Source organism: Apteryx mantelli, chromosome 4 (assembly GCF_036417845.1).
Source record: "Apteryx mantelli isolate bAptMan1 chromosome 4, bAptMan1.hap1, whole genome shotgun sequence".
Classification (NCBI taxonomy): Eukaryota; Metazoa; Chordata; class Aves; order Apterygiformes; family Apterygidae; genus Apteryx; species Apteryx mantelli.
The window spans coordinates 87,385,293-87,409,159 of NC_089981.1; the positions used below are offsets into that span (position 1 = coordinate 87,385,293).

General features: G+C 44.9%; 1 protein-coding gene across 1 annotated transcript in view; it reads left to right on the forward strand.

The window, feature by feature from the left end:
• The first annotated feature begins 239 nt into the window (after positions 1-239).
• The window catches only part of MAP4K5 (mitogen-activated protein kinase kinase kinase kinase 5), a 71,363-nt gene continuing 47,735 nt past the window's right edge, over positions 240-23,867 (forward strand). The window contains exons 1-2 of the mRNA XM_067295192.1: positions 240-429; positions 22,031-22,088. Coding sequence (XP_067151293.1) covers positions 322-429; positions 22,031-22,088 — 166 coding nt within the window. The 5' untranslated portion in view covers positions 240-321. The remainder of the gene's footprint in view (positions 430-22,030; positions 22,089-23,867) is intronic.

The window sequence follows — 23,867 nt, forward strand, 5'->3', positions numbered from 1 at the left end:
CCTCTCGGCCGCCGCAGCGGGCGCGCAGGTAGGAGCCGGCGCGGCCTTGCGGGAGGCGGCGGCAGCGGCGGGAGGAGGCGGAGGAGGAGGAGGAGGCGGAGGAGGAGGCGGAGGAGGCCGCGCCGCGCCGCCGCCTCTGAGGGGCCGCCGGGCCCAACGGCCGCCGCCGCCTTTGTGCCGGCCGCTCCGCTCCGGGCCGCGCCGCGCCACAGCCATGAGGGCCGCGGGCTGGCGGCCGCGCTAGGCGCCCGCGGGCGGCGAGGAGCAGCGGCAGCGGCAGCAGGAGGAGGGGGAGGAAGGCGGCGGCCCCCCGCGCCCACCATGGAGCAGCTGGCGCGGCCCGGCGGGGACATCCTGAGGCGCAACCCGCAGCAGGACTACGAGCTCATCCAGCGGGTGGGCAGCGGCACCTACGGCGACGTCTACAAGGTGAGACGCAGCTTTCCCCCGCGCCGCACACTCATTCTTAATTTTATTCCCCCCCCCCCCCCTTGAGGGCTGCACGGAGATCCGCAAACTCCTTCTCTGCGCGGTCCAGCTCCAAATCCGTAAAAACGACACTTCGGTTTCGTAAACCCCAAATCCGACACGCCTTGAGCTTGTTCGGGTACGTCCATCTCGTACACGGCAGCACCCTCGCAAACAAGCGGCTGTGCCGCAGAAATATATATATATATATATATTTTTTGCCATCTCTTTGCCCTTTTTGTGGAAACAGATCTACTCTGCTTCGTGTTGCCCCGCTAATTAGCGGCGAGCTGCACTGACGTGCCCAACGGCTTCCGCTTCCGGAGCTGCCTGGAGTTGTCCCGCATGGCTCTGAGCTCTGCCATCTACACGTACCCCCTCCAGAAAAATAGAGCAGCGAGAAAACCCCCAAACCCCTCCCGGCTTTGGCTTCGGCGAAAAATCCGCCTTCTATTCCGGAAAAAGCCTCAAATAGGAGTAAGCCCAAGCCTTCCCGTAGTACAACCTGGCAAAGTTAAGCCGAAATAAGACTGGCGGAGTTGCCGTGCATTTAAAATGAGCGTTGAGATGGTGCGTTTAAAGCAGTTTGAGAGTCTACGTTTGCTTCTAGGTCGTTGGTCTCCTCTTTGCTTTCGTAAAGCCCTGCGAACAGGGAGGAATGGGATCGAGGGAACGGTGAATCGGATGGTACGCGCAGTTATGACAAACGTGCAAAGCAAACTCATTTTTAAAAGTCATTACCGTCACGCTGATTTTGAAAGTCACTAAGGTAAACTTTTTCAGAGGCGTTTAGGTGCAAATATTGTACTTCTACTTTTCCTAGTCCACGATAAACCTCTTCTTCGTACAGATGGCACGTCGTATGCTTTCTAAGGGCTGCCAGGAGTGTTTATGAACTGCATTTCTTAGTCAACGTTCAATTGTTGTTACGTTTCGGAGCGCAGACGAGGTTTGCTAGAGAGCGCTCTTGAATTGACATGGAATTTTCCTCTCACCTCTTCCAATGGTTTCTCTGTTCCATCGCTAATAATGAGTCACCCGTGTCTTCAGCCCAGTTGTTTTTGGGATGTCTAAATGAGGCGGTCTTTCTGATTGTGGGAGATGGGCCTCTTTCTCAGATGCTTTTTGGTGGTGGTGGTTCATGCCTCAAATTCTTCTTGGGGCGTTTGGTAGCTTTTAGCGTAATTAGTTCTTTTTTGGAAGTTGGAGGCGGGGGTTAAGCAAATATTTGTGTTCACTATTAGGTTACAGAAGCATATTTAAGGCCTTTCTGAAAATCTGCTACCCGCTTTGCTTTTCGTAACTACTATGGCAGCTTGAAATTGAAATCCGTCTTCTTGGTGTTTGTGGGTTTTTTTCCTGTCTCTGTCATGTGGTGCACAGCGGTTGATTGTAGGGTTGCTCAAAAGTGCTGGACTGTTGATAGTGCTTTAATAACTTTTTTCCCCCGGAAATGCATTTCAGGGTGGGTGAGAAACATCCGTAAATAAATTATTTTCTTATCTATTCACAGCGTGTGTAAGTAGATCCAAGTTTGGGGCTGCCGCTTCATTAAAATCCCAATGCGTTAGTTGTCCCATCTGTGTTGGGAAAGCTTTTTTTCTTGTTCAGAAAGGTTACTGCTGTTAAACAGATTGTAATCCACTGCAACCATTTCTCTCTAAAAGTACCTTATTAAGAGTATCTGAAATTGCTGACGTCTGAAAGAGGCTGTAGTAAGAAGGGTGGGATCCTCACTGGAACTTAATAATTTAATGACGGTATTTCCTCGTCCCCACTCGCTATCAAATAGTTAGCGTCCTCGGCATCACGTCCCTTAGCGCGCTCTCAGAGTGAGCTTTTGATGAGGTTTTCCAGCAAGATTTTGTTTGCTCGCCCTGGTCATTCACGGGGAAGTCTCAAAGCATCATTTAAAAATAGCGCAAGGTTCTTCGTGCATCCGCACAGACACTGCGCGCTTGCAGTTAAGGTAGAAACTATCCGATTGCCCAGTGTCCTAGGGCAGAAAACTGAAAATAAGTCGGTAGAAAATGTAAGTGTAATTTAATGTACCATGCTAAGAAGTGGCCTGTGAGGTCCCATCCCGGCTGAACTCCTGTATCGTGTTTAGACGTTCCCCGGGTCTCAATGGGTTTTCACGGGTGCCAGTGTCACCTTTCAGCCAACCTGCGGCTTTTCGGTGGTGCTTCATTCTGTCACTTGTACAAGGTCACTTTTCATAACAAGTCCCGCATGGTGACCTGCAAAAGCACACGGTCTGCGAGTCCCTGATGTTCTCTAGAAGGACTTGGGACCGTGTCAGACTGACCAGTTCTGTTCAGCCTCTGAGATTCGGTTGCATCAGGACATCAGGCCATCAGAGTTGTGAAGCAGGTTATATGTAGCTGTAGATGTTGGTATCCTGAAGGGGCTAGGAAACAAATTTCGTATTAGGGCAATGATGTGCTTAAGCTGTAGCTTAGTGTGACTTCTTCCATTGGTGTTTTTATTAGTTTGTTGATTAATGACTGGGAATGTTTGGCAGAGGGACGTAGGGGAGAGAATACTCCATGTCGCGGTGGTGAGAGATGTGGGGTCACCACCCCTTAGACATAAAAAGGAATTCAGGTCTCCTACTACACGTGTGAGTGCCCTAACCACGAGTCCCTTGGCTCTGTCGGGGAGCGAAAGACCACAGTCCGCTACCACCTCCTCCTAACCACTTCCTTCTCCCCCTGCTACTCCAGGCCTTTCTTCTTGTGGATTTTTACACAAGTACCCCAACAGAGTTTGAATTAATCCTCGATTTTGGAGAAGGGGAACAAAAGAATGGTTGAGGTAAACTGTTCTTTTTTTTTTTTAAATGCTCTTGTTTGGCAGCTGAGCTGAAAAATCACGTATTTGTTCAGCCCAGCACCCTCTGCAGGCTCCTTCCGAGTGATGAATAGCTAGATGTGCGTCTTCACTGAGAGACCGTGATAAAATACGATCTTGTGCAGCAGTCCGAAAGCTGGTTTGTTTTTATTGTTCCAAACAGGTTTATCAACAGTGCTACAGTAGCATTCTTTAAAAGTAAGCAAAAGAGGAGAGGAATGTGCTGAATTAAAAGCAGAAACAAGAGACACGTTTTTATTAAATATAATGGAAATGCCATTCCTTCTTGATTCACCTGGGCCAGTCTTCCTTCACCCGGTCTTACTCTCTTCGGATTTTGGGGGGGATTATTCTTATTCTCTTGGGATTTTTTTTGGTAGTAACCTGTGTGGTTATGTCACTCATCACTGCTGCGCAAAAATACTGAGCAATGAAATTGGATCATGGCAGATAGGCAGAGAAACTTCTGCTCAAAAAGAGTTTCGTAAAAAAAAAAATACATATATCTTTTTTTGAAGGATTGCCATAAAAAGCAGAATTCTCTCCAGTTCAAGTCAGGTTTGGACCTCCTTGGGTGACCAGTGCCTAATTCTCAGAGCTCTGGAGTACACGTAATTCCTGTTGGAGTCAGTGGGTATTGAGAACCTGGATCTATCTAGTATTTTGAAAATAATTCTTAATGTCAGTCTGATGTCACAGATCATGAGAACTTACTGATTAAAGCATTCTACTATTTAAAGTCACCAGATTAAAAATGGAGCATTAAGTCTTTTTTTTTAATACCGGAGCAGAATTGTGGCTATGATGGTTTTTAATCAAATGCTCCAAACTTTGTACAAATACATTTTGGCAACTACAGACCAACTGGGTTGGCCGTCCCTGATTCAGCACTTCTCTTCCTGGTGAACATACATTACACATACAAATGACCGTCAAACATTTGTCGTATGGAGGGATTCCGCTCTTTCGCTGCAGATCAAAGCCGCCGGTTAGCTGTGTTTGCTGTAGCCATGCCTGAACCCTGTGTACTCTTGGGTTTCCATACCAGGAGTGTTTAGAAAGGCATCGAACCAGCTGCTCTTGAGTTTCTTCCTGCTGCTGTAGCATTTCTGTTCTGGAAAATTGCATGCTTTTCTGCTGGGCAGCAGTCAGGAAGATGTGTGTTTATCGGTGAGAACTGTGTTACTCACTAGCTTGTTGACATCCTCTTTTAAAATATTTAGGAGTTGGGAGGAAGCCTGTGTTTTTCCAATTTTTTTTAATCTTTATGACTTTTTTCTTTATTAAGAATTTGATCTTTATCATGTAACATTCACATTCAGTATTTAAACCCAAGCTGTTTGGGTTTAAATATTACCTCCTGTGTTTGGTACCTTTCCTGCCAAGGAGGGTATGTGAGGACCCAGCCTCCTTCCGCTCGGTGTTTAACAAAAGCGTTGCCTTTTGAAATGGATGCTAACTGCTGGAGTGGAAGGATGAGGTATCTGTGCCAGATGACTTGTTTCTGAGCTGATGGCTCTCACCTCCGAGTCCACTGTACAGCATCTTTTTCACGTCCTTGTGAGCTCTTGCAGGCTCTGTCTCCTAAGAATCCAGCTATAATGGGTTCTGGTGTCCCTTTACCAGTATTTAAAGATACTGTGGTAGGAAAAGAACGTTTCTCCTTATGCCCAGTTCTCACCATCCCTTATTTTCAGAAGCAAGTAATCTCAGAAACTTTCTTGCAAATAAGATCTCATTGCTTTTCCACCTCTTTTTGAACAGCTGTGCCCTCTCACGTTGGATATCAGAGGTGCCAAAGAAATCTTGGTAGCAACTTTTCAGTGTGCTTCTGTCAGCTAGTACCAAGGCGATATCCAGAAAGGCAGCCGTGGTGCTCTTGGTGCCAGCAGTCTTGTCCTGAGTCAATGGTGATGTAGGAAATGGTCTTAAGTGTACTAACAGCAGTTGTCCCCAAGGACTGTGTGCATTCCTTGGGTTGAGTGCCTCATTTGCCTTGGTTCTGGAAAAATAAAAGTTACTAAAGCATCTCTAAGTCTTCGAGGAAGGAAGAGTTTCTGTTCTGCTGAGTTTACTGTCCTGTTGGTACCAGCCTTGGCTCTGATGTTGACTTCAGTTGCAGTATTACAATCTAGCACTCTTCCTGCAGGAGACAGTCTGCTGCGTAGGTGATTTCCTTATTTTTCTTTGATTCATATGGCAATCAGTGGGGGGAAGCTAAGGTGTCCTACAGACTTGCACAGGAAGGAGTTACGAGGTGAGAACATTTTTAATTTTTTTTTATTATTATTATTATTTATTCCCTCTACACATATCCTTGCAGACCAGTGCTGAAACGCAAGAGGGGCTTTATGTGAGCCATGCCTGTTCTCCCTTGCACCCCAGGCTGAGATGTCGGTTCAGAGGAAGCGAGCGGTGCGGTTCAGGCATCCCCTTTGAACTCCCGGCCGACAGCAGAGGAAATCTCTGAGAAGGAAGAACAGATCAAAGATCAGAACATTTGCATATTGGTAGCTACTTCAGCTTCATCTCCAGAAGATGCAATGGTTGTTTTCATTACCACCTCATCTGGATAACTCTGAATGTGTCCAAGGTTTATAGCTTGAGGTAGCTCAGTGATTCCAAAATCTGTTGGAAGACACATATAAGAGAAATATGCAGAATATCCGTGTCAGAGAATAGCTCTTCCTGTCAGCAAGGCTGTAATGGAGTTTGCCAGCATATTTGGCTGACACCGGTAACTGTCTGCCCTCTCTGCAGCTGGAAAGACAAATATGCTTTCTTCCTTTATGCGTATTTGGCACCTGGTGTCTTAGTTATGGCTGTAAACGAAAAGAAGAGGTAGTATCTACTCAAGGTGATTCAATCTGAGAACAACACAGATTTCTCCTTATTCATAAAAGTCTCCTTGTTCATAAAAGTTGTTCCTCAGCAGCCTTGATATCTTGGCTTTTAAGTTCTCAAGACTTTCTTGCACTTTGGCATTTTGTTAGGATTCCAGATTTTATATTTCTTTAGGCATTTAGAGCAGTTTTAAGTTCTTCCCTGATTGCTGATGGTTTCCTAGCAATCAGAGCACTTAACAGGCTCTGGTGGATGCAGCAACCTGTGTGGTTTATGGCAACTTGTGTGGCAGTGGGTGTATTCGGAGAGTCTAATAAAAGCTCAGTCACTAGGGCAGGATCTTTTGTTCAAGAATCTGCATTTATTCTCTATAAAAACTGATGATACTGTGCTTTTAATGGGGGCGGGGAGGTAAGGCAGACCTGACACTGTCGGTCACTGAAAAATAGCAAAAGGTGATTTATTCTACCAGGCCGTGCCAGAATCTCCTTGCAGCGTGTGCCTGCAGAAGAGGTATTGCAAAAGATCGTTTGTTTTAACTTCCCGTTTGGCTTTACCGAGTAAGCAGTCTTTCTGACAGGTTAATTTGTTTAATCACAGCAAAGGGATCTCTGCGTGAGATAACGTAACACCGCTTTTTCTGCCAGGCTGTGGTTTGCTAGATGGGAGAATGCGCTTCCCCAAATGGCACCATGCGGCGTCATTTGATGAGCACCTCCCACTCCCTTTCCCGGACCTCACGTAGGGAATGTGCTCGAGGGTGGCTTGTTTAAAAAAACTGGAGTCGCTTCTGTTTAGCAAAATAAGAGATGTCCCACTGAGAGAGCAAAGCCTTCCCGCTCCGTTCCCACCTCCCCAGCTCTTGGGCGAGCCGTATCTTTGTGTGTTGGATAACGTTTAGCCTGTGAGCATCAGTGTGAGATGCAGAGCTGCCCGGTCACGTGTGGCCCTGCAGCTGGCTCGCAGGAAATGTCTCCGTCACGTGAAGGTCGGAGCTGTGGGGAGTTACTTCAGGAGACTTGGATAAGCTGCTTTCCTCCTTAGATTGCTGGCTTATTTGAGGGAAAATTCCAGCGTTTTGTACAGACCGCTTTCCATTCAGTGCTTCAACTTTTTAAATTCCTTTACCCCAGCGTTAGAGTAATTCATTTTATGCAGCACAGTGGATAGTCCCCAGGGACCTTCTCAGCCCTCAGATAGCCGAAGCGTATCTTCACTCAGGGCTAGTGGAGAGCTCTGTAACAAGCAGCCGCAGCTCGGCCATGTCTCTGGCAGTTCCCTCGCACGCTCTCCGGGACTCGGAGAAAAGAGTGCGGGAGGAGGTAGGGAAAGGAATTGCTTCCTGACTCCTTCCCGTCAGGACTGTGGTGTGTACGTGCATCTTTTCTTGTGGGGGCTCTTCCCACGCGGCTCTTGACAAGTCCCAAGCAGAGGGATTCAGGAGGGGTCTTGTATACATGGAGATGTTAGGAAGACGGGTTTGGGGGAAAGGCTAACATCTTACCTCCGATTTGGGGACCACTATGCATCTAGCATCACAGATCTCACGCGCTTACTCACTTCTGGGCCTGCAGAACACAGAGATGGTTGGAGCAGATGCCTTGCATCATGAGCAGGCGGTAAAAAATCTGTAACGTATCGCAACAGAGGGAGACTAGGAGGTGCCAGGGCTTTTGTTCCAAAGCCTTGCCCTCTTCCAGTGTTTTTCCCTAATCCGTTATCCTGTGTATTGGTGTATGTGAATCTACTGATTTTGCTGCTCCTGAAGATAGTAAAAAGCTCATGTGAGATGCAGTCAGGGATATCCGTGGGAGCTTTGACCTGCCATACAGTTCTGGTAGCCAGGGCTGCTGCATTTACTGAGCTCTTCTGTGAAAACAGCATCCATAATTCCATATTTTGATATTTCGGCATGTTAGACTTATTCTTCTCCCAGGTCTATTTTTGCATCTTCCACAAGAATGCAGAGTATAGAAGGATCGTGTTTTCATGTACATAAGAGGAAAGATTTGGCTAGACATATTGAGAAAGAGGAACAAGACATATTTTCAGGTTAGTGTAGACAGCCAGATCTGTAGCCTGTTGAAATGCAAATTTCGAGATACTCCAGAAAAGCAGTTTCCCTTCCCGGAATAAAGAGGTCTTTGCAGTGTAATTCTATTGACTGTGTTGGTACGTAATCCTTCTTGAGCTTTCTTAGTGTTGCTGTTCCCTGGGCAGCATAAAGGGCGTCGTTACTTCCTCTTAAATAGAAACAGTGAAATCTATGTTATTTCCATTCAAGCTTAATGCGACTGTGCGTGTTAAAGGCGTAAATTGTGACTATCACTGTGTTGAGAAGCTGCTCTTTGAGGGAAAGTACTGGTTCCTGTTCTAATTAAGTTACTGTATGGTAAAAATTATTTTATTTTGATGAGTTATCAGTGTATCATCTTAATGTGCAACTTGGGGAGGATGGAGTTATGGTCTTTATATTTCTCATTAACGGTTGTTGCCAGAATGTCCTCGCAGGAGACTGGTGTGTGGGAACTACACTGTGCCGTTTACCTTCGGAATTAGTGAAAAGGGGGCACCAAAGGGAAAAAGATGATAAAGTCAGATCTTAAATTTAATATGATGGTCCATTCCAAAAAGCTATATTTTTGTTTTATTCTTAGCTGTGTGTAAGGCTGATCATTACTGAAGTGACCTAAAGTGCGTTACATTTGCCTCAGTTGGCTGGTTAATGTTCAGACGTGGAAGACAGTAGCTGAATTATAATGGTTAGACTCCCCAAGATGTTTGGGAGGTTTAGCCATTAATCTTGATGGAAGGTAACTGGTAAAGTCCCTTGCACATCTGTGGAAATGTCTATTAATTACCATAATAAACAGCAAAAAATACGTAGAAAGAATAAAGTGGGGTTACACCTTTTCGTATTGATGCACTTTTCTCTTTCCTAGGTCTTGATAAAACTTACAAATTAAAATTTGGGCAGGAGAGAGCAGGAGGCAGCGCCTGATGGCTGCTCATTGCTCTGCAGCGAGGAGCTGCTACCGATCTTTGAGCGTTACATTCGTGCAGGGTTTGCAAACAGCAGTAGCTGAAATTTCTTTTGATCTTTTTGGCCTACAGTGGGGTAAGGGAGAATATTTGATGTGTCACTCGCAGGTATTGACAGTCGTATTGTCCATCAGAGGAGAGTTGTTAATTTAAATATTACGATAGATTCTCTTAAACAGCCGAGATCTTTTGCCTTTTAAAATTCTTTTTGTAAAAAAAAGCGTTGCTGCTTAAAATGCCCAGTACCTTAAGAAGAAGACTTCCACTGCAGGGGAGAAGATAACGATACAATACATGTAGGGAGGCAACTGAGCTGGGCGCCAATACGTGGGCGATTTCTGTAGCACCGAGCAGCTTGTGAGGGGAGAGGGTTTCTGAAGCTGTAGTGGGTGTATCCGCATAGTCAAAATACCTACACCAGCATGAAGTTTAGGAGGAATTTGGGTCAGCAATTGGATAGGCTATGCAGTTTCTGATAACGCTGTTTCATTTCGTCAGGCAGGTGTGCATTTAAATTAAAAGCGCTGCTTGAGTTCCCGTGTTCTGCTTCTTGGTTAATTGTAAAGAGGCATTAATGACTATTAAAAAAAAAACTACAAGGCACTTTTGATTAACATAATGCCTTTAAAACTTTGTCAAAATATAGATCCTGTCTAGAGAGTCTGTTATAAAATTTGCTTCATAATACCAGACTGGGGAGAAAGGGAGGTAGGAGAATGATGGGGAGTTTTTGAGGAGAACGTTTTATGGTGTGCCGTTGCTTCAGCAGCCACAAGAGATTGCTCATTTAGACTACTGCTTTGGACACATGAACATAAATTTTCTTCTTTTCCTCGTTCTGTGGGTGTTGAGACTTGTCTAAATCCTAAACTGGGATCTCTTGAGCGCAGGCTGACTGTGTTGACTTGGGCAGCAAAGCTGGTCTTCTGCAGGGGCAGGATTGGGAAGGAGGAGGAGGACAGGCAGACTGTGCCCTTCCTTCATGAAATCGTGGAATGATGACTCCTGGAGGAGAGGAAGCAGGTGTTACCTCTGTTTCTAGGAGCCTTGGTGCTTCAGGGAGAGCATGGAAGAGGGTGTGCAACACGCACCAAGCGCATGTTTCTCCAAGTAGGCTAGCTGCACTTGATCTGCTGTACAGAGGGGTGGTGGCAGGCCCTTTCCTTGTCTGCATCCCCTTTCCCTGGGACGCGGTCTCGCTGGACGTTGAGTTTTCCTCATGTTACAGCTTTGACCTTCCTGCTCTGTCGTTTTGCTTTCCTTACCTCATCTGTGTCTACTGTTTTACTTGGTTCAGGGCAGCTTTCTGTAACTCCAGGTGGAGCCTGCACGTGAAGCCTGTGTGGTTGCCCTCTGATTACGCGAGCTCGGTGTTTGGCATTTCCGTACAGAGCCGGGCAATAGTGATATCTTAAGCCTCTCGCAGGTGGAATACACTTGCAGAATGTGTCTTCAGGACACTTTATAGCACGCGTAATATTACACGTGACAGCTTTGTGTTTCTATTTAAGGACGTGACTGTAATCTGTTTGGATTTGATCTGCTTGGCAGGGCTGCTTCTTCATTCGGTCTCTGCCTTTTGGCTGCTCTCTTAGGTAAGAAATACCCACAGGTTGGTGTTTAACCTCCTGAAGATCTTGTGGCTTGCTGCTTTCCACGGAGCACGTGTGCAGATCCCAAAACCTCCGTTACAGCGCCGCTTATGACAGAAAGGACGCCAAGGACTGCATGGACGTGGCGACTGAATTAGTCCTGAGATATCGCAGTTTCCTCTAAAGAGGACGTTCTGCAGAGGCAGCGAAGCAGCTTTCGCTGTGCTTTCCAGTTACTTCGTCAGGCCTAATCTACTATACTCTAATAATTGCTGCAACATGTACGTTACTCAAGCAGAAGGGTTTCTGCCCCTGTTTTAAAGAAAGCCGAACCGGTGAACGGAGGAAGCCGCTGGCAAAGTCCTCGAAACCGGGCTGCTGAAGGGAAACCGGTGTTCGCTAACTAGATTAACCTGCAGGAAAATATTTGTTTCTTCTTTTCAAGTCACATCATTTAAATGAGTGGATCAGTCACAACTGACAAAATAATAGAAAATGTAAAAATAGAAAAAGCTTCTTTTCTCCATTCTGGCTAGAACTGGGAGGATCAGGTAGCTGTGAAATCCTGAAAGATGTGCTGTCATTTCATTACGAATGAAACTTCCTCTCTTCACTTAATCAGTGCAAGTGCTAAGCGTACTTTACACTTCATCTTTCTTATGCATCTAGCACACTTACAAATTATAATTTTCCTCATTAAAAACTTTTTAATATCTGTTCATTTCAACGACATTCCCAGGCTGTGATTTCTAAACACCTGTTAAATTAGAGGTGTTACTGATCCTTGTTTCATCATCATAAGATATAAAAATAAGATTGTAAATAAATGATGGGTTATACTGTAGTAGAAACAGCTGAGCAATGCTGTATCCCAGTAGTCAGAAAGAAGCAGACACACGCTGTTATTTATTTTTATATATGTGTGTACATGTGTGTGTATGCACACACAAAATGAAATTTAGAGGGAATCATTGTGTTTTAACCGAGCCAAAGAGAATCAGCCCTTCTCCGTCTCTTCCCCAAGAAGATGACAACAGTTGATGTAATAGATGTGCAAAACAAAGCTTAATCTTAGGACAGGAAAAAAAAAATCTCCCTGCTTCCATTTTTAACTAGTTTTCTTCCAATTTCTTTGCATTTTCTCTGCATTTTTTTAACATTCTTTCCATTTTGGCCACTGTTTTAATATAAACAACAACAATAAAGAACAAAACTCACAGATCTGTGTTCTTCCTGAAGACAGTTTTATGGCTTGTTCCTATAGTTTTGTAACTCAGTTCATCTCTGATGAACTGGAATTGGAAAAGCAGTTAATAACTTTGTTGGAGTTAGATTTTTCTACTTAAATCTATGTTTTTCACCTGAACTTCTCTAGATTCTATCAAATAAGTTACATTAAGGAAAAGGAGTCCAAGGAGGTTTGCGCCCTTGGTTTGAAAGGCTTGATATGGCAGAAGAGCGTATGTATAACATTAAAAGTCGGAGGGATTTGCCCAGAGGCTCCATGGTTAAAAACGAGCTTGCAGACACACCTCAGCTACAGCATGAAGCACTGCAATTCTGGGATAAATAGCTTTGATAAAACCCCCAAAGCGAGCAAAATGCATGCGCTTATCTATTTTATCTGACCAATCTACAAGTAGGTTCTCAAATATTTCTGCTTTTGCGGAAGTCGCGTGCAGATAGCGATGGTACGAGAGCTGCAGTCTGTTCTGCCCTTTAAAACGCCGGCGTTGAGCCTCGGCTCTGCCCTTTGGAGGGGACCCAGCTCGTGTGCGCGAGGCAGTAAAAAGTTTCTTTTTCTAAATTTCGATGCCAGAAAAGTAAGGCGACAGTCTTAAAATTCTCTAATGAAACAGAAGTGGCTATAAAAAAAAAAAAAAAATTGAAGCAAGGCAGTGCTTTTTCTCTCAAAAACATGTTTTCCTCCCTGCCTGGAAAGCCCGATTCTTTGTTGTGATGGGAAGCGAAGTCCGGCACGTTGGATCCTGGCCACCTCTTTCCTGCGTGACTGTGCCCTGTTGCTTAGCAGATGTATCCTTTTTATGTGCAAATTATCATGAGTTCATCATGGCTTTTGTGAAATAAAAAATGTCTTTAAAAACATCGCTGTCTGTCATGTAAGGTTCTTATGCATAAAGTGGGGTTAATAGAGCTTTCTTGACCTGTAGGGATGTTAAGAGATTAAGTATTTTATCTGATCAACTCCCTGATTTTTATTGTGAAAAGAAGAGACATAGGTACTCTTCTTTAAATGTTTTGGTTGACATATCACTTAGTTCTTTCATCTCTAGGGAATAAATAAATTCCTTCTCAGCTGAGAAAATATGTAGTCTTCTGATGTTACTTGAATTTGTAGTCTGTAATACTGTTCCCTCCCCCCCATGTCTTGATCTGTACATTCAGTGCAGGAATAAAATAAGATTATTAGTTTCATGGACATTCTTTGATTTGTTTGATCTTATGCTCAAAGACGTATCTTACTCTGCAGGAAAGTGAATAATTTCTAGTAGCTTTTCCAAATAATCTAGTTGACGTAGTTGCAACTTGCAAACGTTTGGGTTTTTGTTGTGTTTTTTTTTTGCCCGTGGTCTGCTCCAGCTGAGTCAGAATTGGGCCTTTTCCCCCTCATGTGGTATTTGTTTATATCTTTTGTGCTGCATTAGTTGCTAAATAGTACTTTTGTGGTCAGGGTCTATTTCTAGCCCTAGCTTTTCAATTTTGGAAGGATCGTGCCAGATACTTTGTAAATGATGATCTGCCAAGAAAATTTCGTAGGAGAATAAACAATTTCTACTTGGAGGCATATAGCTGTTGGGTTTTTTTTGTTTTTTTTTAAAGCAACTGCTGTTAAGATGTGCCCTGATCTTTGCTTTCTTACTGTTGTTATCCTTATTGCCTCAGGTCTTTGTCCTTCCCTGGTTATTGCTAGGAATAAGAACTACATGTTTTATTGACCATTGATGTCTGTAGCAGAACTGTAAAGCCACTTTGCTTATACAAATCCTTAGTCCGTTTTTTGGTGCTTGAATAAACGGAGTTGGCCTAACATCGTTAATGAGCTTCTAATCCCTCATTGCTTGAGTTAATTGGCCTTGAATAAGAAAGTGTCTGAAGTGTGCGAGTGAAAGGTAGGTTCCCCTCCCAATTTTCTCCGCAGCAGCAGATACACTATCGAAATTTCACTAACTGCCAGTAGAAATAAATACATTTAGGCCTTGTTTGCATTATAGCTGCGCTTAGGACTGCCAGTCACAGATCTTACTGTACTGGGTTTCAGGTTTTAATATGGCATTTATTAAACACTGGGACTTTGGTCCCTGGGACTTTTGTCTGTTCTGAGTTTTGCTCCTTCAGCAAGGGAAAGGTTGTAATACTGTAAAAGTGGAAGTAGGAGTGACAGCTGTGAAGTATTACTTCTGCTTTGCGCTTGCACGTATTAACCATCTGACCGAGGAGGAGCGGCGGCATCTTTATCTGCAGAGCACCCACCAAAATCAATATTTTTGTTTGTCGAATGCCGGGCTCTGGCAGCCAGTGCAGTTGCGCTCCTGGCAGTGCTACTGCAGTGTGAACTAGATGACAGAAGCAATTCAGAAATACATATGAAAAAGTAAAATCGGCCCATGAGTCTTTATTTCTGGCTTATTCTGAAAAGTAGTAATGGTGACAGTTGTAAGACGGTGCCTTTCTAGTGCGCTGAATCTATAAAGGCTCTGTTAGGGACATGATTTCTGAAAGCCTCTGTGCCTCGCGCTATAAAAGAGCCTGGTACTGCTTTCTGTCCGAGAAACCCAGCTGGGAAACCGCGGAGTGAACAATTGCCTTTGGGGGTTCCTGCCTCCTGAAAGAGAAGAGCTCTGAAAATCGTAACTTGCTCTTAGGTGTCTTTTCCTAGCAGCCGAGATCAGGCTGGCATCCGCTCTGCGTGTGATCTGACTCGGCACACCTTAAACGCTGAAAGGAGCATTGTCCCGTCTCCGCATGGGAGGTGCAATTGCTTCTGTCTGGCACTAATCTAAACCTGTTCAGTAAGGTTTGCATTAATATTTTGCAGATTCATTGTCCCACTTTTTTTTTTTTTTCCCAAGCTATCCTCTTCTGTTTGTCCTTCTAAATTTTTAATATATTCATAGAGCTTCCTGCATGATGGAGGAAAAATACCTGTTCGGCATCTGTTCTGGCGATGCTCCGAGTGCCAAGCCCAAGGGCTTTTGCTCAGTCCTGTGCTCTGGGTTTTCTCAGGATAGGGCTGTGGGGAATCCTGGGTTGGTTTTATTTGTTTTGCTTTGCATTAAAAGAAAACAAAAACAAAAACTAAGCCTTAATTCTCCAGTAATTGCACCTCTGCGGCTTTGGTACATGCAGACAGGTAGGAGCTAAGGTACAGGGGAATGGAAGAAAAAATGCACGGGTCTTCTACCACTTCTGCAGAGGTCTTCCAAGGCTGCCTGCAGCATGGGATGCCTGGCGCGGGGCAGAGACCAGACCGCTTTCTACCCAGCCTAACCCTGGCTGGCTGCAGCAGGAGCTGCTGGTTTTGGCTGGAGACCAAGCGGAGGAGCTGTGCAGCCAGCCCGTGTCCTATGGAGCCGATTCCTTGCACATAAGCCTGGCGCCGAGGTCTGGATTTGTCCTGAGGCTGCTCAGGTGGGCATTGCAGGAGCTCGTGGTTAGCAGTGAGCCACCAGAGCTAGTCTCTACATTTGGGCTGACCTTTAGTTGCAAATTTTCAAGGAATTTTTTTTTAGGGCTTTCAGAAGGTCTGATTTCTTTCACAAAAGTGGTTTCCTAATGCTACCTGGGACTGTGTGAGGTTGCAATGTCCTTTCTTGTGAAGCATAGCAATTTGAAACTTGTGCAATGGAGATTAATTTATGCTCCTTTTAAGCTGGGTTTTGTGTGAAGCTTTCCAGTTACGTATACCCAGCTCTACAGTCTGGGTGTTAAACTCACCTGGTAAAGAGATGGTGTTTCAGAAGTTTAGCCCCTCCTTTCCTTTTATTAGTAGTATGTCCTGTGTTACTATTCTTCATTTAGCTGCCAGATAGTCTTCCAGCTTCCTACCCCTGTTCTGTCTGGAAAGCACTTTTAAAAACTGATGAACTGATTTATGTGAATCATAAGATAAGCAAAATTGTCATAGTGAATTATGGTGGACGCTTGAACTTCTGCATTAGGACATTGTCCAAATCCTGTTGCAGATCAGCAGGTTGCCGTCCTCTGAGTTCTAACTCTTTTCTCTCACACATCATTTGCCACTTATTTTGGAGATGAAATGGTACACTGCTCAGAGCTGAAGCCTAATCCAGTCTGGCAGTTTCTGTGGGATTTCTTAATATTGCCTCCTGGTTACTGATTTTTATGCATATGTGTGTGTGTTCCCCCCCAAAAAAACAAACAAAGAATGAAACCTCCAAAACTTGTTAAGAGTTGCTGAGCCCGTTGAGGAACTGCTGTCCTGCATGGCAGAGTCTCTCTCTCTGCCAAGGCTGCAGCGTGGTGGAAGACCTCGGACCTCAGAGTCGCTCTTGAGGATTTCTGCTTGCGTGTTGGGAACAGCAGTGAGACATCAAGGCCTGATCTTGAGAAATAAGGGCTTCAGTTGCAAACTTGTCTCATGAGTCATCTATGTGTGTGACCAGTTTGAGCGTAGTGTAAAAAAATTGAAACAGGGTCTCATGAAAGAATGTGGCACATTTACAGAAGAACTGGTATGGGAGAGGGATGCTATAAGAAGTGGAGAAACCCAAAGCCCCGTGGGGTAAAGCTCACGACTGCAGTGCTGCTGAAGGGCCTGGTGGTTGTGCCAAACTGGCAGTTGCTCACTCGAGTTTTACTTTGGAGACTGGCTGGTTGGGGTTACGTCTGCCAGGTGCCAGCCTCTGTTTCAGGGTCTCTGTGCTCCTACCTTCTGGTTCATACATGCAGTAGTCTTGGATTTGTTCGCTTGTCCTGGTCTTTCTGTTTCCCTAATGCCTGTAATACTTGGGGTTTTAGTTTTTCATCACAACTACAATACTTACTGTGCGTCCTGCATGCAAGAAAGGGAGCTGTTTTCCTGGATTTAGAGCAGCCCAGGTGAGAGATGTTTCTTTGGGTCGGATTAGCTGGATGCGAGCTCTAGGGGTTTTAGACTTTGTGAATCCAGAGACAGGTGAATTCAAGGGCCTGGTTGATGATACTGTGCGATATGGAAGAATGATCCAGCATAAGGAGAATTTCAAAGCAGGCTGGAGCAGAGTAAGAGATATAAAGTGTGAGAAAGAGGTCAGAAACTAGAAGGCAGATCAGAAACTTCCACATTAGTGGCTGGGCAGGAGGTCAGCTGCCTTTTGAAGGTATATACAGGAACTGAGAAGAAGCAGGCAGGCGCTTGAGACAGCAAAGACATCGTGGTCACCGAGTGAAGCTTGGCGAGCAATGAGTAAGATGGAAACATGTGGCGGAGGGTTGCTTCAGGAGCTGCAGTTATGATTAGCTGAAGCGAAGGCTCTGTCGAACGAATGGATCTTCTGGTGAGCTGGACAATTGATCCAAGGTCAGAGATGGGACAAGGACAGAGGTGAGGAAAGGGTGTCACCATGGAAACTGATTTTGAGGTTGTGAGAGTGAGACTGGTGTCTGAATCTTCCCCTTCTCTTCCTTAGTGTTGAAAGAGAAGGTGGCTGGATGGGGAAACTGAGCACGTAAACTGTTGCGCTTTAGATGTTCAAGTGAAACGGTTCTACTTTTGTCCATCTTCACGCAGCTTAGTCCTGTGGACTCCTGGAGCGATATTGTCTTGCTTTCCCTCCTAGAAGTAAATAAAACAAAACTGCAAACTGCATAACTGGTTCTGAAACCTTTTTTTTTTTCCCCTGTGTTATTTCTGGTCATCGGCTATAGAGAGTGCCCTACCCATGATGTGTTTTGTCCGTGTTGTTTGGGGGCATGGTGGGAAGCGCCATACCTAGGGATTGTCACTGGGGTCGTGTTGTGTTCCACGGTCCCACAAGAGCTTTTTTGATGCAGTTTTGAGAAAAGACTTAAGGTGCAGAGCAAAGCCTGTTGTTTCTGTGGGTAGTGTCGTGCTCCTCCCCCCCAAAAGCAGTCCTACTGAGCCTGTACCTCTCGCTTTTGAGTTTGGTATTGGGACATGCCACTGACCTCGTGCTTAGGTTGGAGGACAGTATCTCTTTCTCCGGGACTGACAGCCAAATGCTGGCTCTGTCTGCAGCTCGTCCCTGTTGCAAAGGGCACCGTGCAGTCCTGGTTCAGCGGCTGGGAGAGTGCATCAGGAAAGTATCGCTGTGCCCTCGCTCTCTACTGAATCTTCTTCTGAAGCATCCGCTGTTGGAGGTGGGACCATGGGTTTAGAGGAACCTTTAATCTGCTCTGGTGTGCCTGTGCTTTGCGTCATTTTGAGCACTGCCTGTGTGTGTGCTTCTGCGGTGTGGAGCTGCTAAAATGTTCTGGAGGAGCTGGGCTCACTGGGCTGCTCTGACTCATCTTGTAGCAGGCTGTAGGACAGTTGAACGAGAGGCGATCAAAAGACTGCCTGATCCTTCTTCCTCTGTAAATATACACTGTGTGTGACACAGAGCAGCATAAACTTGAGTCTGTGGCTCACCCCCTTGTTCTGGTCTCATTCTTGTGTAGGTCAAGTTGTCTGTTGAAGTTTTGCAATACTTGTGCCAAAACCCTGAAGTTTTAATTTTCCTTCTGACTAATGTAGTCCATCATTTTCAGTTTTGAGTCCCCTTAACTAAAATAAGATTGACACTAACAGATAGCAGAGGGTCTGTGTTTCTCTTGGGGAAAGCCTTGCAGCAGGTCCCCTGGTCGGGCAGGGAAGTGGAGCTCTGCTTCTGCTGGGTGGGAACCGGGTCACGTTGCCGACGGGGATGTGGGCTCCTGCACGAGAGGGAGCTGTGCAAGACTCAGTCTCCAAACTGAGTCTTTAGGAGACTCTTCATTACATATTATAGGAAATAGATAAAGGGAATGGAAGGAATCAAGGCCAGCAAAATCACAGTGAGAAATCTAACAATTTACTTTATCCTTCATTAGTCTGAAATATTAGAATTCAGAATAGTAGTTCAGAAAAGATAATTTATCTATCTTTTCTTAACTACTAATAAATCTATCATCTCTGAACTATTATTCTGAATACTTCTGATAAATATTTGTCATTCTGTATGTGATAAATGCATATAAATAATAACTTGTTATATCAATAATAGCTCAAGAGGTACAAACAGCAGCTATTGAAGTAATATATTTGTTAACTGGCAGCTCTGAATTACTGCCATCCAAATACTTTAAAAGACCTACCCTGGTCTCTGGATGGTTTAAGCTAATTTTGAGTTAAGATGTGAAATGCTGAGGAAGTTTCAGGGAACTGGAAGAAGACAAGGTCTTAAAAATGTGAATAAGATGACCTGGAAAATTATAGTTTCTTTAGTTTGACTTCATTTTTTTTCTCCAGTAAAGAAGTATATCAAAAACAAATTGGAAGATCATAAATTAATCCCTCACACCAGGGAAATTATGGGGAACTTAGATTGTGTCAAATACCATTTGTAGTGAAATTTCAAGTTTGGTTCATGAAGGCAGCAGTGCTGATATAGTACATTCCTGTGTGACTTCCTGGATACTGCACGATCCCGTTAAAAAAGTGGAACAAGGCAAGCTGGAGTAAATGAGGTGAGAATACGCTTAACTAACATGTCTCAAAGTGATTTCAGGAATCCTTATTGGGCAGTTTTCAAATCTAGCTGTGTACCAGAGGGCACCAGTTTCTAGCCTTAGCCACCTTAATATTTAAGAAACAAGAGGTGACAACTAAGAGAGATGTGGTTGCTCTTGTAGAGCAGATGCAATCAAAGATCAAGGAACAAAAGTTGCAGGTTGCATTTACGGACAGGTGACTGTCTCTTGGGAAGCAGCGAGCGTGGGTGATTTGCTGAACACTTGCGATGTGACTGCCCAGCCAGAAGACCTAATGCAGTTCTTGTACCTATGAGCCTCTGAGCAAGGGTTTTGAGGATCAAGGAACACGTAGCATTTTTGCCTTTGGTGCTGGTACGATAGTGATGGAGTAGCGTGTGTCGTCACCAGTAGTCCTGGTGTCACCAGCTCGAGAAGTGTGTTCAGCTGGAATGTTAAAGGGAAAAGCCATGTGTCTTAGAGCGGGTGGCTCAGATAACTAGGTGTGTTTAGTTCATAAATGCCATCCTGGTGGAGATCTTTCCATTCTAGCAGCCAAAGTTCTGGTGGCTGAAAACTGAAACAATCCATGTTCAGGCTGCAAGTCACACACAAAAACTTAACAGTGGTATTGGATTGCAGCAGGACTTAATTTGGTGAAGCTCTATGGCCTATACTGTGCGAGAGTCGAGAGCTGGTGACTGCAAGGATTTCTTCTGGCCCGAGTCTTTGAATCCCTGCCAAGCAGTCTGAGTACTGAAGAACTTTGGCCGACTGCATCCATTCTTTCAGACTTCAGCATAACAGTAGCAGTGGCAGTTACTGCTTATATGGAAAAGGAATATCAGGGAAGAATATAATCTTTTTTTGTATTTCAGAAATGAAGCTGAGTTTCTGGAAACAGAGCTGTCTCTCTCCTTTATCTAGACAGCTTAGCTGCTCGTGGATAGAAGCATGGGTCATGGAGCTTCCCTGACTTCAGCTAGAGACTGTTCTTGGTCTCTTATGGGAACCTCTGTATTTCTTAATGGTATTGCTAGGTGGAACAGTACCAGGAGATCCTAATCTTTTGTCCGTGCTTGCATACATGCTTCTTCTGGATATTGAAGAATGCAACTCATTTTGCTGTGGTCTAAAAAGCATCTCTGGCAGGAAGGTACTTTAAGAAGTGGTGAAGGTTTCCTTTGTGGTTAGCAGATAACTGTCTGTTTCTGTGCTCACTGATTTGCTCTGTTTGCTGCAGTTGTTCAGCTCAGTTCTGTTGCTCAGCTTCTTTCTGTCTTCATCTGAGTCATACTTGTCTGCGTCTTGAGCTTGCATTTTGACAGCCGTCGCTTGGCAGAGCCCTACCCGACTTCGAAAGGGCCAATCATTGCTTTCCCCGGGTTGGAAAGCCTTTCCTGATTTGGAAGCTTGACTAAGTTTGGGCAAAGTTGAGGGACTCATCTTTCAAGATCTTGCTCTACCTGTTGTTAAATTAAAACTTCTCGGCCATATACGAGAGGAAAGCATTTTGTTCCGTAGTGCTTCCTTCAGTTCAGTCCACAGGGAGAAATTTGCTGTGCATTCTCATCCTAAATACTTGCCAAAATCAATTTCAGAAGTCCAATCTAACCCAGTTTTTCTATAATCTCCCTCTTAACGTGTTCTTATATGTTCAGAAGACTCTGCATGTTTGTTATGGTAAGAACAAAAGAGTTGGGTTTAGGCTCTTGCAACTTTTGGGTGATCAGCAAAAAGGGAATGCCACAGTGCCTAATTGGATTAGGCTGTGTGTCAAAAATTATAAAGCTTAGCTCTGGGGTTGGTGCCCGAGTGATTTAGAGCTCATTTTACTAGAGTTAACAACGTTAATGAAATCCCCTCTTAAAACTTTCTATATCTGGCGTTCCTGTAACATTTTCCTCTGGTGCAGCCTTCTCACCCACGTATTCATCCTACCCACTGAGAGAGCAGCCCTGCAAATGTTAATTAGTGCTCCTCAGCCCTTCTCCTTAGTGCCTGCTCCCCTCCGCAAGGGTCTGGTGGAGGGCGTTCCTCAGAAGAGCCAAGCTGTTCGCAGGGAGCCGTGACTCACGAGCACTGCATCGGCAGTCGTTTTCTCTTCCTCCCTGTCGGTTCCACTTTCACAGCACGCCGAGGTTTAGCAGCGTGAACACGGGTGGTTGCGTACCGCACGGTCTGGCAGCGCGTGCCGCAGCGTAATGCTTTTGCACTGCCCCAGCGAGCACAGAGAGCAGAAGCTTCTCCGTTTCAACAGCCCTTAAAGATGATGCTTTAGAGCCACGACCTCTCAGCTGCTGGCAGATAACTGGGTTTTTAAGCCTCGGAAGGAACTGCCAGCAGCACTTCAGAACTCCAACTAGGTTGATGCTGTGCTAATACCAAACCCAGATAATCCTCACCTGGGTTGCTCTCAGTTAATTGCATTGTACCATAATTATAACACATGACATCACAGCGTGTCTTTTCACAGCTTGTAAGACTGTGTGAGATGCCTTTGCAGTATAATTAAATATGCCTTAACTTTTTTCTTTCAGGCTAGAAATCTTCACACAGGAGAACTGGCTGCTGTAAAAATAATCAAGTTAGAGCCTGGTGAGTTTTGCATTCTTTCCCTGCATGTTTGGATTGTGCGTTTTCTGTCATGAAACATTTACAATTTTTTTGTACGTTTATTTTCACAAGGCTGTGAAGTCCTGCACAAAATAAGTGTTATCTGCTGCATCTTCAGTTGTTAGGTGGCAGGAAGCACTGCAGGATGCACCATTACTTTTGGTTATGTCCTGCTTGCTGTTTCCTTGTTCATTCTTATCTACCTTCTCTGTTGTTTCATAAAAAGGTATTGCAATTACCGTGCATTAGGTCATTAGTACAAAGGCTCAAAATTTACCTTCTGTCCTTAATTTTCTTTTTTACTAATGACCTAAAGTAAGCTAACTTGCTGCCCAAGAGGTGTGCTGAGCTGAAGCCTGATCTTTAAGTCCTGCATGGAGAGCTGAAATCAGAAAGTGTGTCCTGAGTGGAAGTGAGGAGAGGAGCTTCTTATCTCCTCAGCCATAATTCTGTCCCACCTGAGCATCTTCTGTTTGTACGAAGAAATAATCTCTCATTACTTGTTCACTGGAATACCTTTCAAATCCCTCTTTAGTGTAATCCTCTTCTGTGTCTCTTTACTGCGTTAGTCTCTCCATAGCTGTCATTTGCCTGAACTCCTGTGCTGTGTCCGTTTAGGATACTAGTCCTCTGGGATGGGGATGAGGGAGGTTCTCACGTTCCCTCTGTGAATGTGGGCTCTGCTTGATACCTGCATAGTAACACACGTAGCCTAAGAAACAAATAAGAGACACCGTAAGTTAGTTTACAGTTAGAGAGCTATGAACTGGTAGGATTTATGGAAACATGGTGGCATAACAGACTGGAGTGCTGCAGGGAATTAATTCAGGCTCATTAGGCAGGAAAAATGAGGGGAGATCAGAAAAGACACATGGCCATAGGAGAGGCTGAGGGAACTGAGTGTTTTTCAGTCTGGAGAAAAGGAGGCTCAAGAGGGATCTAACTGTTGTCTACCATGGCCAAAAGCGGCCTTACAGAGAAGGTGGAGCCAGACCCTTGGAGGTGCACAGAGCAGGGGGGAGAGGCAGCAGGCGACAGAGGATGTTCCAGTTGGACGCAGAAAACAGTTCTTCATGGGGAGAGTGGTTATGCACTGGGGCAGGGCCTAGAGAAGAAGTAGGATCTCCATCCTTGGAGATTTTCAGAAGCCGACTGGACAAGGCCCTGAGCAATCTGACCAACTGTGTAGTTAGCCCTGCTTGGAGCAGATGGCTGGACAAGGGGACCTCCAGAGGTCCCTGCCATCCCAAGTCTTTTATGACTCTAGGTTTTGAAGACCAGCACTGAAACATGCTCTCCAGCCCCTGATAACAACATCTGTTCTTGACTGGACAGGTTTAAAGACTATTATTTTGATGGGGAGCTTAGAGTCAGTATATTGCTAGCAAGTGAGGTGCATGTGATATTTTCCTATATCTTATTCTAAAAAATACAGTCTCATTTGCTTGTCTTTATTTGGTTCCGCTCAGTCCCTCTGGTTGAGAGACATGGGTTCTTAAACACCAAGAGGCACCTGCTCATGTCTTTAGGTCCCTGGCGAGCAGAAAGGCTGCCTTCTCTTCGCCAGGTCTTTCATAACATATTTCTCCCAGGAGCTGAGCCCTGGGGCTCTGCCCATCCTGGTGGTATATTATGTAGTTTTTCTGGCTTTCTGTTAAATCCTGACTAACAGAACCTTTCAGATCTACTGTGCTTACCCAAGAGTTCTGGCCAACTTAAGCACCTGCAGGTCTTCCACTGAAGACTCTGACCAGCAGTATA